This window comes from Neopsephotus bourkii, unplaced genomic scaffold (assembly GCF_033783945.1).
Source record: "Neopsephotus bourkii isolate Nb327-2 ecotype Australia unplaced genomic scaffold, CSIRO-AGI_Nbou_v1 NB_804, whole genome shotgun sequence".
NCBI lineage: Eukaryota > Metazoa > Chordata > Aves > Psittaciformes > Psittacidae > Neopsephotus > Neopsephotus bourkii.
Genome location: NW_026901300.1, coordinates 2,654,741 through 2,669,007, shown reverse-complemented (window position 1 = coordinate 2,669,007; position 14,267 = coordinate 2,654,741). Strand labels below are relative to the sequence as shown.

Genomic DNA, 14,267 nt, shown 5'->3' with positions numbered 1-14,267 from the left:
GACACATTTGCACTCCTCCTGACCTTGGAGTTAACTTTCCTTGCCTCTTCCCTGCCCAGCGCGTGCCTGCAGTGAGCTGCTTCAGTGAACCAACCTGGCAGAAAACTAAGCAAGCAAAAAAGAGGGGGGAAAGAAAACTTTGTGCTCACCCTGGGATCATAGAATCATAGAATAGTTAGGGTTGGAAAGGACCTTAAGATCATCCAGTTCCAACCCCCCTGCCATGGGCAGGGACACCTCACACTAAACCATGGCACCCAACGCTCTGTCCAACCTGGCCTTGAACACCACCAGGGATGGAACATTCACAACTTTCGTGGGCAACCCATTCCAGTGCCTCACCACCCTGACAGTGAAAAATTTCCTCCTTATATCCAATCTAAACTTTCCCTGTCAAGTTTTAACCCATTACCCCTTGTCTTGTCACTACAGTCCCTAATGAATATCCCCTCCCCAGCATCCCTATACCCCCTTCAGATACTGGAAGGCTGCTATAACGTCTCCACGCAGCCCTCTCTTCTCCGGGCTGTTTAGCAAAAGTGCTAAGGCAAGGCAGGAGATGGGGAGCCAGGCCTCAGGCAGCAAGAACACAGCAACATCCATGGTAATCTATTCTATGATTCTATGTAAAGCTACTTAAACACCTTTGCTAGTTAGGGACCTGTCTGTCTTTTCTGATCTTCTGGCCCTCCCTAGTGCCCAGAGCTCTCTCATGTGGGAACAGTCATCCCACACGAGATGTTTCCCTTCTGAGGTGGAATCGTAATATATCATTACTTGGACATGCAAATAGCACCTACTTAGTTCTGTCATTACAGATCAAGAAATGATGGGGCAATAGCAGTAGGGGTGGAGATAGGATTCAAAGGCAAAAATGTGGTGGAGACTCTCCCTCATGGTAAACAGAGAAGCTGCATCATGCAAGAACCCTTTTTCCCAGCTTCCATATAAGCAGCCAGTGAGAATAAGATGGTGCTCCAAAGTTCAGTGGTACCATCCATCCACAATGCCCACCTAGGTGTGAACCAGAGCACTCCTATAGCATTCCCTACTGCTGCTCGAGGACACTTGCTCTCCAACATAAACTTCACCTTTACATTAGTGAAGCAAAACCAAAGAGGAGGAGGAGGGTGTATGAGCCAGACCAAGGTTAACAGTGTGTGAGCTGATCTAAGAGGAGAATCTTCCTTTGCTATAGCCAAATTGGGATTTATGATTCTTACTTGATTCTCAGACATTCCCTTCATTAAAGAACAGTGCTGAAAGCACACATACACTTTATAGTCAGTGCGTTGCAAGCTTGAAACGAAAGTGGAAAGGTTTTAAGAGCTCTGCAATCCACTCGAAGCAATTCTGAAGTGTAAATTTCCACTGGCAAATGGACTCACACAAGTCATTCTTTGTTCTCACAAATTACCATTACATATATCAAGGAGCAAGTTGTCCTGTTTATTTATTTATTTCTAGTAGTACTTGGGAAATTGGGTTATAAAATAAAAAAAATATATACTGCTTTTAAGGTGAGGAATTATTGCCTGTTTGTGATGCATATTTAGCAGGATGTACAAGCAACCAGAAATCCAACTGTCATTACAAATAACAGGAGTTGTGCACTTCATAACTTATGCAGACTTCTGAAAACACGCTCCTGAAGTTCTCTGTGCTCTGAGGGGAGCTGCAACAATATAAAGACAGCCAAAAGCTTATAGATTGAGAAAGTAAAAGGCGTTGCGGCTTCAACACAGCTAACTTTAGGAACAGAGCTCTACAACATGTAGCAGAGTGTGAGCTAAAACCTCAATCTCCCACCCCACGCAGGCAGTGATCTTTGTAAGAAGACATATGATTTGAAAACTTCATACAGCACATTTTCCTAGAGGCAACACAACAGCTCCCATCTGGCTGAAGCACTCACGTGAAGTGAGCACTTCAGTGCTGCCCACAGATGAAATGTAAAATCCTGTAATGGGCCCAGCTGCCTTTTCCTAGAGAAGTTCTTCAAAATAACAACAGTTGTTTTTTAAACTTGATGAGAGCGATCATAAGTGTTTCTTAGTGGAAGTGGTGAAGTAAGAGCCAGCACCAGAGCTGTTAATGTTTTCTCTTGTCTTCGCAACAAACACCTTCCAACTTTCATCAGGTTTTTCATCAAGCCCCCTAGAATACAGCAGTTCACAGCTGAAAAGGTTTACGCTGAAAACTATTTGTACTATCATCATATTTTTATATGTACATTACATTGCACTAAGTGTTGCAACCACTGTTACTGAGATACCATGAACTGGCGCGTGCCTGAGTCACTGCAATGGTAAATTTATGCTCAGGTATGCTCGATGCAAAGTGATTTGACCAGTTTAGCTTGCTGTGCACAGACCCTGCACACAGCACCATGTCCAAGGGCTGAACCCCTGCAGTGTTCTCTGCTCAAGGGCTCTGTACGCACACGGCTGTGCTGAAAGACTGGCAGCACAACACACTCAAGTAAAGCAGTATCAAAGGCACCATGAGAAGCATAAGCTCTTACCTCTCCCTGGAAACTCTTCAGTAATGGAGCTACCTGTTTGCGCAGGTCCTGGAAGACAGAAGCAAGATATTGCATCAGAAAAATTTGGAAGGACAAGTCATTATCAAGTTTTCCCTCACACTATTTTCAGTTCTGAAATGCTACTTAAATCCTGATCACATTTTATGGAAGCTTTGATTAAAGTAGAAAGATATCTAGGATTCATTTGGAACGAGTCTGCATTTCCAGTTTGACATATACCTGTATCTGTTGCAAACAGCATTAATTAACAAACCTGCAGTGATGTTGGGTAAGCACTGAACGCCTTCAATCTCATAATTCAGCTGAAAGACTAATGCGATTAGAAGTAAATGCCTCTATCTACCTGAACAGCAGCTACACCTCTGAACTTACGCCAGAGAAATTTCCACAAATGGAAGCTAGGCTTAAAGGAAGAGGACTCTGGAGCATCATTTCAACTTAGAGTATTGCTGTTCTGTAAATGGTCTATTTTATTAATGATTTTCTCAAGAGTGCTCTGACTTTAGCCATCAGAGACCTGGAGACAGACACACTGAAGAAGACAGTTGGCTTCTTATTATTTACCTATTTATTTGTTGGTTTCTATAAAACTCAAAATTTCTTCTTCCCAATTACAACACAGTGCCACAAAATTCATGAAAATACTGCCCACAGAATCACTCAAAGTTTATAGAATATTTTTACTTAGCAGCCAAGTTAATTTAGGACAACAAAGTTACATCTATCTTGCATAAATTTCTCCGTGGCTCCACTTTTACACTGGTTTGGGTTTAATTCATTTAAAAATCTCAGAATTCTCATTATTTGCATGCCTGAAGAATATAATCCTGCCACTTTGCAGAGTATACTTATTCGGGCACATCCCAGAAGCTGGACTCCTGGTGTTGCTGCGGTATTACACTGATGCACAAGCAGCAACTTTGCTGTATTTAGAGTTAGAAATAAATCTGTGAGAGGTATAAACCAGTAACATGACGCTGCATCATTCAGGTGGGCAGCACTGATGGGGGTTTACCCAGGGGGAAGGTGAACTTCCCATCCTTGGAGATTTCAAAGGCACAGCTGACCAGATGTACTGTGGGTGCTGAGGACCTATTTTTAGGGCCAGGTGAGATCTAGTAAGCCTCTGGATGTTCCCTCCAAGAGGCCTATGATGCTCTAAAAATACAGCTCGCAACTGGGACACTCACAAACTGCTTAAGAAACCTTGAAATCTTCCTCTGTTCACACTGGCCACAGCCCCTCAGCTATCCTGAACCTCTGGCAAGAGGTCTTAAAGAAGTCTTCAAAGTATTTTCTCAATATAAAAAGGGTCTGTTAAAGCCTTAGGCCTTTCAGAAAAGGTGACCTTGAGAAATTGGGAAATTCTCCTTTCCAATGCACTTACTTCTATATCTAGGGTAATGCAGCATATTGGACATTAAAGCACTCACCAAAACACCCTAAGCCCTAGATTTAATCTGATTTTCCTGAAGGAAAAGTAGGCTTTTGAGAGATGTGATTTTTGTCATTTAAATGACAAGTCATGCAGAGAGTTGGAATATCAGTTCTCCCACTCCCTGAGAAATGGCTTAGGGGGCCAAACACAAATGAAGCTATCAAGGACAAACGATCAGCCAAATTTCACTTCTTACATGGTTACTGCACTAACATACAGCTAATCCCTATCAAGTTAAGGATAATGTTGCAGCTTTATAAGCTCCCTCTTGGGCACCAAACCAAACACTTCTCTTCTTAGACTAAATCAAATCACTTACATGTTTCCTGATATTTTCTGTTGTTTTAGGACAGAAAAAAGGTTAGATACTATCCTTGTATATCACAAACATCTACAAATAACACCTCTACCAAAGCAAACTGGCAGGTTAAGCATCTTTTCTCCACTTTCCAACTCCTCTGGGAGACCAGAGGGTTGTGCACGTTTATAACATGTTTTTCTTTGTAACATGATGACAATGACATTGAAGAAAGTAGCATTATATTAACTGTCTATGGCTTGAAGAAAGTAGCATTACATTAACTGTCGATGGCAAAATAAATGCCCACATTCAGAGCTTAATTCTAGCATGGTAGGTTTTAACACAGTGAAATTACAGAGGCATTACATTTAGAGTCAGTATACTGCACCCTTCATAAAAATCAGGGAAAATTATACCATCCAAGCAAAGCAACATTACTTGAAATAAAAATCTGAGCTGGTAGAAAATCATCAGCTTTAGGGCTTCCTGTCCCTAGTATTGCCTCTGAATTTATCAACTAGTTTGGCACCAGTCAGCAAACTGATGTCAAAACTGAAAGCAAAAATAGAAGAGATCTAATTCCAGACCAGCCCCAGCTCTCACTTGCACTGCTCTCAAGAGCAGGGTGTTATTCCCCTGCCTAAACATCAGGAATCGCCCTTGGTACATTGGGAGATGACAAAGCACTGCCGTGGCATTCAGTAAATCAAGCCTGGTCAGCTCTGGTGGTAGGAGAACCCAAACCCTGCTCCTCTGTGTGCATGGCAAGCTCTAGGCAAGAGCCTGCTATTGACATGTACAAACTTTTGATAGACAGTATTTGCAGCACTTTTTATTTCATGACATAAATTATGGCAGGACTTTGCTTCATATGTTGAGTAATGAGAGATGTTGGTTATTTAATAGCAGAGAGAAGAGGGAAACGGGGGGGGGGGGGGAAAGGAATAAAAGGGGCATCCCAAAGCCAAGCAAACAGTTGGTCAAGCTGTCAAAAAAGGAGAAAAGCTTTCAAGCACTAAATCTGAATCCCACACATCCTCCACTTAGCAAATTCAGGATGCTAAACACTCATCCCTTAGCAATCAAAACGTTACCAAGCAAAATCCATGCCATAATGGGAAAACATGATGTGCTTGATTTAGACAGCAGCTTTTGTTGTTGGTAAAACTGTTTTTAAAACACTTCACGATAGAGGAGAATGCAGCCCAAAATGATTCAGTCCCACTGCCAAGTCCTTGGTTATACCACTGTGATCAATCTGGGGCAATCCTGGGAAACACTGATCATAAGAGTGCAGTTTAACTGGGTAAAATGTTTTGACAATTTGAAATCTTAGCAATAAGTTGACATTTGTTGCAGCTACACAATAGAGACAGAGCATCCCACTTCTATTATCTTCACAGAGCAAACTGTCTAGGAACAGAAACTGCAAGGAACTTGCCTCAGTATTTTAAGTGCAACTAAATACATCATGAGGTAAAGTGGATAAATGGCACACACCGTAACAAAAAGCATAAACACCTTCTTCAGACTGTTTTTTGTTTTCTCCCCTCTTTTCCTCCTCTCCTTGGAAGGAGTTTATAGGCTGCTTTTATAATTCTTTTCTTGGCTAAACAGCATCAAAACTTTAGACATCTTACAACAAAAGGGAAGTAAAAATAAACACGAGTCAGGAATACATATGCTGGAGCCACCAGCTGAAAATGCTGGGGAGATTTATTTTTGGCAGTTTGGAAAAATTCCTCGTCAAACCCAAAATACTACACTAACATCAAATAGAATTTTACCTTCTCTGCACTAAACTGAACAGAAAGAAGGATGTTCAGTTGAGAACTGGGGGAATCTGTACTGCTGGTTAGCAAGGACACCATATGATTTATTATCTGTTTAATGTGTGGTGGCCTTTACTGCCTGGGCTGTGATCAAAACAGGAAAAGCATCCAACTCCAGCACTTGCATACAGCTAGCAAATCACTGGGATCAAGCAGAACAGCTGAAAAGGGTAGATACAACTGAGCATTAAAATAAATTATAATTTATCAACACAAATGCACTGAAATACTTGAGTACTCCTATACAATCACATTATTAGCCTATTTTTCCACGCCATCTAAATGTGTATGTTCTCTCTCTCTCTGGATGATTTATCAGGATAGAGCAGCTTTCTGAAAAAGGCTCTATCACAGACAAATTCAGTATCTGAAGCAGAGACTATGAATTAGGATGCTGTATCATTATCTGAATCAAATCTGAAAGCTGAAAGCTAATATAGCATTTTCCCTTTACAAGAGTATAAACGAGTTTATATTTTGATCAAGTAGCTACACAATGAAATCTGAATCCAAATAATTTTTAACTCCCTTTCCAATCTCATTAAAAATAACTCTATGGAAAATAAACCGAGAATAAATCTATGGTAAAACCATGGGCAACAAATGCATCTTTCTGTCAACTAAACGACATTATTTATCCATTGCTGTCTTAATACACTGCGTCCAGTAGAAAGGACGTATCAATGGTCAGGCTACCAATGCTGCATTTGTAATTTACTTGAGGTCTGATGGTACACAAGCCCCTTCTGATCCCCTCACAGACTGCTCCGTCTCATTTCCTCCAAAATGCTTATCTCTAAATGTCACAAAGAGAGCCCTATGACCCTGGTTTGATAAAGTGGTCCAGCAAGGCTAAGCTTGACCTATACACCTGTATCATCTACAGAAGTATTGGGCTCTTGTAAAATAAAACAAACCGAAAACTGGGCAAATGTTATATCCTATGCCTCCTGCGCCACATTTCCTATGATTTGTTCTATGTATCACCTACATGAGACACACACTGGCTGGTGAATGTCACTGTGTCTGGTGGAGAAATCATAATGAGAAGCAGCCCACTTGTATCAGCATTGGTGACATCATTAGTTCAGTTGTCACAACCTATTTTTGAGGTGACTTATCACCAGTGAGATGCTACAGCTTTCCTGCCACCTTACCCTTTCGCATCTCCTTCCTTGTTAGCCCACACGTAATAAGGAACTAACAAGTGGCCCTGCGCTCAAAATTGGTAGCACTGAACATCGTGACTCCAGGAACTTTCTTATAAGAACTTACAAAAATTAAAAATAAAGAAAGAGAAACCCCAACCCAGAGCAAACTCCAATACCTATTGACTGGGCAGGATGATAGCTGTCAGTTCAAATCAATGTAGAAAGAAGAAACAGCACGGCCTCAAGAGGAACTCATGTCAAAAACCAGCAGCCAGGTTTCAGCCCTGCTATCAAGAGGTAGGTGATGTGCTGGTATGACAGATACTTTTTCTTGTGGCTAGGAGGATGCTCATCTGTGTACCCTCACAGGCAGGACTCCATACATTTTTTTTGTCCCCATAGCTATTATCTGGATAATGCTGTTGAGCTTCTCTTTCATATAAATAGAGCTGAAACGGGGAGAGGTAAAAAGCAGCCAGGCATGAAGGATTTGGGAAGAAAGCCGGCATACTTCCGAGGTGTGTTTCGTTATTATATACTTCAAGGACACAACCTGTCACTGTGAAACACAGAAATCAGCAAGTTAACTATAATTAGTAGCAAGCAGTTCTGCTGGTTAATTAGAAAGCCAGCAAGCACATATGCTTCACCCTGCTATGGGTGAACTGGAACAAGTTGGGATCACTCCCTCAGATGCTCAGCTACCAATGCACTAGTTTTAAATACTATTTCTTTGCAGGCATGATTATGGAAAAATCCAGACGATGGAATTTTTCCACCAGAGATCCTGGGCACATGTGATTGGAGGCGTACTAAGGGATACATTTAAGTCTTTATGTTTAATTAGTTCCAGCAAGCTCCACTTCGCTTTGCTCTAAGATATGAAACTGAAATCCCAGATAGTTGTTCAAACAGGTATTATACAGTAGCTTAGATGACTTACTTAATTCCTAAAATATAAGGCAAATTAAATCATATGAGCAAACAATTTATTGCTCAATTTACACTGTGATTTAATGAGAACTAAACCCTCTTATTGCTTAAGGCTGCTGAAGTATTTACTTGAAATCTGATCATTAAAGACTGAACCACAATGTTATCAATTTTCTGTGATATTTTAGTTATTTTTAATACATTCACATGCCAGTGTTTTCTGTACAAACAAAAAATAAATCTTAAGTTACATCTATAGATACAGTTCAACCCAGCACAATGATAAATAGAAAATCTTGCTTTACAGTAGCAAAAGGTACCCCACAGTACTTTCTGAAGTATTTCAGCTCACAGATCTTGTGCAAATTCCATTAGCTTTAATTATTTATTAGCAGTAGATTTAGAATACTGTTCTTGACCTATTTTTCAGTGTACGGACCCACCCAGCAAGAAGTGAAAAAATATTCCATTTGTGAAAGGCTGGTTTAGTGAGAGCAGACTTCAGCTTAAAGTGGAATATTAAGCAAAGACACATGCATTGTAATTCAGGGGGAGACGCTTGCACTTCAGAAAGGTTACAAAGCGGGGCAGAACCAGCCTACAGAATAAACACTACAAGAGATTCCTTGAAAAAGAAACTGAATTTTTGCTGTTTAACCAGCTCAGATCATTTTGCAAAAATTGCAGCCACACAACAATCCCAGAAGGGAGCCTTCACTGCAGCCATAGACACTAGTTTCAAGACTCTGTGGAAACACCCTTGTTTGTACCGAACTCTGTAGACCATGTGGGTCATAGCATCATCATGGGATCACAGAATGGTTTGGGCTGGAAGGGGACCTTAAAGCTCATCCAGTTCCAGTCCCTTGCCTTGGGCAGGGACCCCTTCCACTAGAGCAGCTTGCTCCAAGCCCGTGTCCTACCTGACATTGAACACTGCCAGGGATGGGGCAGCCACAACTTCTCTGGGCACCCTGTGCCAGCATCCTTAAAGAGAACAACTTCTTTGTAAGAGTTCATCTCAATCTATCCCGTCAGCTTAAAGCCATTCCCCCTTGTCCTACACACTGTTACCTTGTAAGAATTACCTCTCCAGTTCTTTTCTTGGCTCCTTTAGGCACTAGCAGCTGCTCTAAGGTCTCCTCAGAGCCTTTCCTTTCCGAGGACCAACTCTCTCAGCCTGTCTCTCAGAAGTGCTCCAGCTCTTGGAGCATTTTGTGGCCTCCTCTGTACTCGCTCTAATAGTCTAGAGTGAGGAACCATTTTGGGGGTTGGTAACCATTTTTGGGGTTGGTCCTATGGTGCCTTTCACTGGTGAGGAGCCATGAGGAAAATAGAGCATCTGTGAAGGTGCCTATTAGCCACGTTGCCTTGAGCCTGGGACAAGCACTTTACTTTCAATGGAATCACTCACTTGTGCGAGTCTTAATGGAATCCTCTTACGAGCTTCTTCCACATTAAACTAAACAAAAAGCTAGTAAGTTTACTCTGTGCCTATGCAGCAATGCATAAACAGGCTGGTTACCTTCACAACTGTTTAAAAAACTGCAAAAGAAGAACTGTTGCACCCATATATATGTATGTATATATACACACATATATATGTATGCATACATATATATGTATGTATATATACACACATATGCTATATATAATAGAAAAATACTTATTTAACTATACAAAATAATAGTGAACTATGCTTTTTAGAATCATGTTAAAACCATGCTGTCATTTATAAAACAGCAAGTTAACATTGGCTAGAAAAGATATTGAACAGAAACAATTCAGAAGTTAAAAACTACAGTTGCTAGGAAACAAAAAAAAATAATTAAAACACAAATGATTCAGGTAAAGCTTTGGAAGGAGTTAATCCTAACAAAATGAAAGCCTGGTCACTAAAATTCCAATAGGGAAAAATAAAGGATGACTTATTTAAAGCTCACCAATACATGCAGAAAATCAAGCACCATTTTTAGCAAACATTAATTTAAAAGGTTACATCCTGGCTAATGGACCTGTGGGGATTTTTCCTCCTGCTAACAGTTTGTCCTGCTCTCTTGTTACACCTTTTAGTCCATGCTGCAGGCTGCAGGTGACACCAAATACGCCACAACAGACCCTTGTCATAGGAAAAACTGCAAGTCTGTAACAACCCAGTTCAGCAGAATTACTTACTGATGTAATGAAAACACATTTGATTAGCCAAATAAATATTTCAGAATCTTTGAAGTGTGCTGTTCTTGCCAGCGGGGTAACCACGTGTCAGTGACACACAGGAATCACTGTTCTTAAGAGCTTAGGCCAGTATCTCTGCATACAGAAAAGATAATTACTTGGGGTACTAAGCTTTGTTAAGTACCTGCAGATTTTATGAGTACATCTGTCCAATGAAATTGAAAGCAAACTGACTGCTTAGCTGTGCATCCCAACAAACAGACTCATCTACATTGTCAAGTTTTAACCAGAACCACTCTGTCCCGCCAAAAACTCTGTGTCATTCCACAAGCTCTCTGCCCCTGCAACTGGGGTTTCCAGGGGAAAAGATCCTCAACTCTCCTCCCAAATCATATCCTGCAGGATCTCTTTCTCCATCCTCTACAGCACTCTCATTTCTCACTCTGAAAGTCTATAGCGAAAGAGTTCACAATGCCTGATTCCCTGATTACTCAGAACTACAGCCTGCAGAACAAAGGTTTCTGCTCAGTGTAAAACGAGGAACTTCTAAAAAAAGGTAATTATTATGAGTCTTAAAAAATTAATGTGTCTAATGAGAAGCTAATGACATAGGCCATGACTCCGCAGAAAATGCATCTAAGTACTGTGGTCCAATTAACAACACCAGCTCAAACACAGACTAATGCTTCACATGGTGGATTTAAAAAGGAGAGTATTTTATGTGAAACCATAATTGCACCTGTAATTTTCCATATTCCATCCACACAAGCATGAAGTGTCTGAATCACTGTGCACCCTACTTGAGCGCTCAGTCTTGCCTTCCTGGATGATGAAATCAGCAAACTGGGTGCTGTCGGCAGCACAGCACTCGTGAGATTTGGGTTTCTCCTCAGTCCCAAGGACCAGATGGGTAGCACCATTGAGAAGTCATTAATTTCAACGTACATTTTTATTTATGGGAAGTGAGAGGATTAAAAAACATCTATGTTTTAGAATATGTTATTGGCCAAGGTGAAAGATTTCCAAAATACAAGAATCTTGCTTTAAAGTCAGGTTAAATTTCCAGGAAGAATTCTGTCTTAACTATAAGAAGAAAGGACCAGGCTTCACCCTCACGGATCCTTACAGACTATATGTAAACTGGGGAAGGGGCAGCCTGTGCACGGCCAAGGCATCAGATATTGCAAAATTGTTTTCCCTACTTATCTTTTAAAGGTAGGTTAAAAATGTAGCTGTGAACAGATCATGCATTAATCATGATATACCTGCATGTAGGAACATAGGTGTATTTACTGATTTGTATCATTATAGTTAGCCTTTTACTATTATTCCAGTGCAAGAAAATCCAATAGTAAGTAATCCTCTAATAATCTTTTTATAAGATTTGCTCACTTAATCTTGAGTGTCCAGTTTTATTCAAAAGCCAGTTGCTCCTACAGAAAAAAGCTGTTTCATGAGGGTCAGAGTGAAAAGCCTGCTGTCCTGAAAATCCATGTCCTACACTTGCCAAAACTCTCATGACTTATCTCTGCTGTCCTTCTATTCTTCACCACCTCTTTTATGCCAGGAGTTGCAGGCTACTTGCCTGCTGCACTCACAAGTTACCATGCCTTTAGCAGGCACTGCCCTTGAAATGGAGCTAAAGTGGTAACTTCAGATTCATACAAAGATGAGAAATTTGAGGCAAAAATAAAACAACTGACAACCTTAAAACCATCAGGATCTAGACCCAATGTTTACTACTTCTAATTTAGCATACCTGGTAAAAACACCTCAAAATTAATATAACTGTCATCCTCCTGACCTAAATAAAAAAATGCAGCACAGATCTTTTCATGTTGCTTCCCTAAGTGAAGCAATTCAGAGAAAACAAACTTCTGCTGCCTTCATGCTTCCTGGTGAAATTCCTACCTAAACACTCTCAGGCCTATAATGCAATATGCTTTGGTAGCACACAGCAGATACACATGAATCATCAAGATGAAAGAAAGCAAAATCTCACTACAGACGTATTCAATACATTTACTGTTTGTTAATTGAACTTAAGAAATAAAAACCCCACATAAAGCACTTCTAGCAGCAGCATCTTCTCACAACTGTATTACATAGTCTCAGCTGGGACAAATTCGCAAATTCATGTGCTGAACTGTGAAGTGTTCTGGTATCTGGGGAGGGGAGAAAGATAAAAAGAGCAGGAAAAGAAACCCAGAGGACTGAAATTAAAAAAGGAGAGACAAAGACAGAGGCAGAGCAAGCAAACAGTCTGCCATTCCTGTGCCCTCTTTTTTCCTCCGTTGAAGGCATGCAAGCCTAGCCCTGCATCACAATGAACTCCAGAGCAGATTAAAATGAGACATACTTGTATAATAATAAATCAACAGCATTAATACAAGCTTATCTTCTACCAACTTAGAAGGGGGAGGTGACAAATTGCACTTAAGGAAAAATAGTTTTACTGTTGCTAGCATAAGCTGAGCGTCTATAGGAAACTGCTAAATTTAGAAAGCCAGCTTTGATGATAGCAACGGAAATTAATTCAAGTTTTTTGTGTGTATGGGTTGCTGTTCAAGAGCTCTATAATGTTACTCATCTTACTGAAACTTACCAAAAGTAGAGGCTTCATAATGCACTACCCTCCCTGCCTACTCCCTCCTACTCTTCCTCCTTTAAAAGGAAGAATTGCTCCTTTGGGCTACAGCAATTTAGGAACTTAATGCAGTTTAACAAATTCCCTATCTCTTGGCTGGAACTGTTTGGCTCTGACATATGAATCAGAGAAGTCCATAAACGTCTGGAGGATCTGTGCAGACTTTTTCTTGTATGACTATATATGGCAACTACAGATCAAGTTATCTACAATCGTTTTAACCTAGGCTTCCAACTTTTTACCTTATTCCTATCCTTGTGGCAAACTTCCTTGGTCTGCAGTACTACTAAATTAGACATAAACTGTCAACTACTTTGCTCAAAAGCATTTTCCCATTCTTTACAAGATAGTAAAAATAGCTGATACACTTAAGATGCACTTAAGTAAAAATTAATGTTTGTTAACAACTTCAGCTTCTCAGAAATACATTTCTGTGTAGCACTGAACCACACTGACATGCTGTGAAGCTCACATTTGCATCTAGGCGATCTATTGTTACTGAAGACATGCACCTCACTAGACATCAGATGTCTTCCATTACTGCTTACCTAAAATACCAATTAACACCAAGTGTCATGAGAAGTCTTGCACAAACTGGTAGAAGTAGTGAAATCTGAACTCCAAAAAGAGAGGGAAGGTCAAAACTCACCGAGTGATGTACACAGGGACTTACAAAGGAATTTTGGCAATGCCTGCAGCATCCTTTAATCCAGAAAAATACTATATTTTAACTTGCTATCACCATCTTTTATAGATCTGATGATTTTTACAAGGTACTTAAATGAATACATCAAGACCAATAGTATGTGATACAATACTGAAGACTCCTTTTAGCTGGGCCCAAAACCTTCTCTGTGCATCCAAAGCAAAGGGTACACCAAGTTCGAGCAGCTTCTTTAAGCTGAATATTCCCAGCATCTCGAAATGGACATCAAACGGCACTGAGGGCTCAAAATGCATAAGAGTACAGCCCCTCAAAAACCCAGGAGCGAAACCTGGAGAAACAAACTTGAAAGGCAAAGTAAATACTGAGTTCTGTATGCACAAGGGAATAAGAGGACAGTACGAGAAAAGCTCAAGTGAGGAGCCATGTGAAGAAACATTTAGAAACAGCCTTATTGAATGATTTTCTTTACGTCTGTTATAAAGTATACATGCACAAGAACGTTTTTTTTGGGGGGGGGGGTGGGGGGGGGAATCCACCACTAACCTCTGAAAAAGCAAACCAACAGAAAGGACTGTCAA

The 14,267-nt window shown here is 40.5% G+C and overlaps 1 protein-coding gene across 9 annotated transcripts in view; it reads right to left on the bottom strand.

The window, feature by feature from the left end:
- The window catches only part of CUX1 (cut like homeobox 1), a 270,373-nt gene that overhangs the window by 160,365 nt on the left and 95,741 nt on the right, over nt 1–14,267 (bottom strand). For all 9 annotated transcript variants that reach the window (XM_061355539.1, XM_061355531.1, XM_061355532.1 and 6 more), the window contains exon 3: nt 2,525–2,572. In XM_061355539.1, coding sequence (XP_061211523.1) covers nt 2,525–2,572 — 48 coding nt within the window. The remainder of the gene's footprint in view (nt 1–2,524; nt 2,573–14,267) is intronic.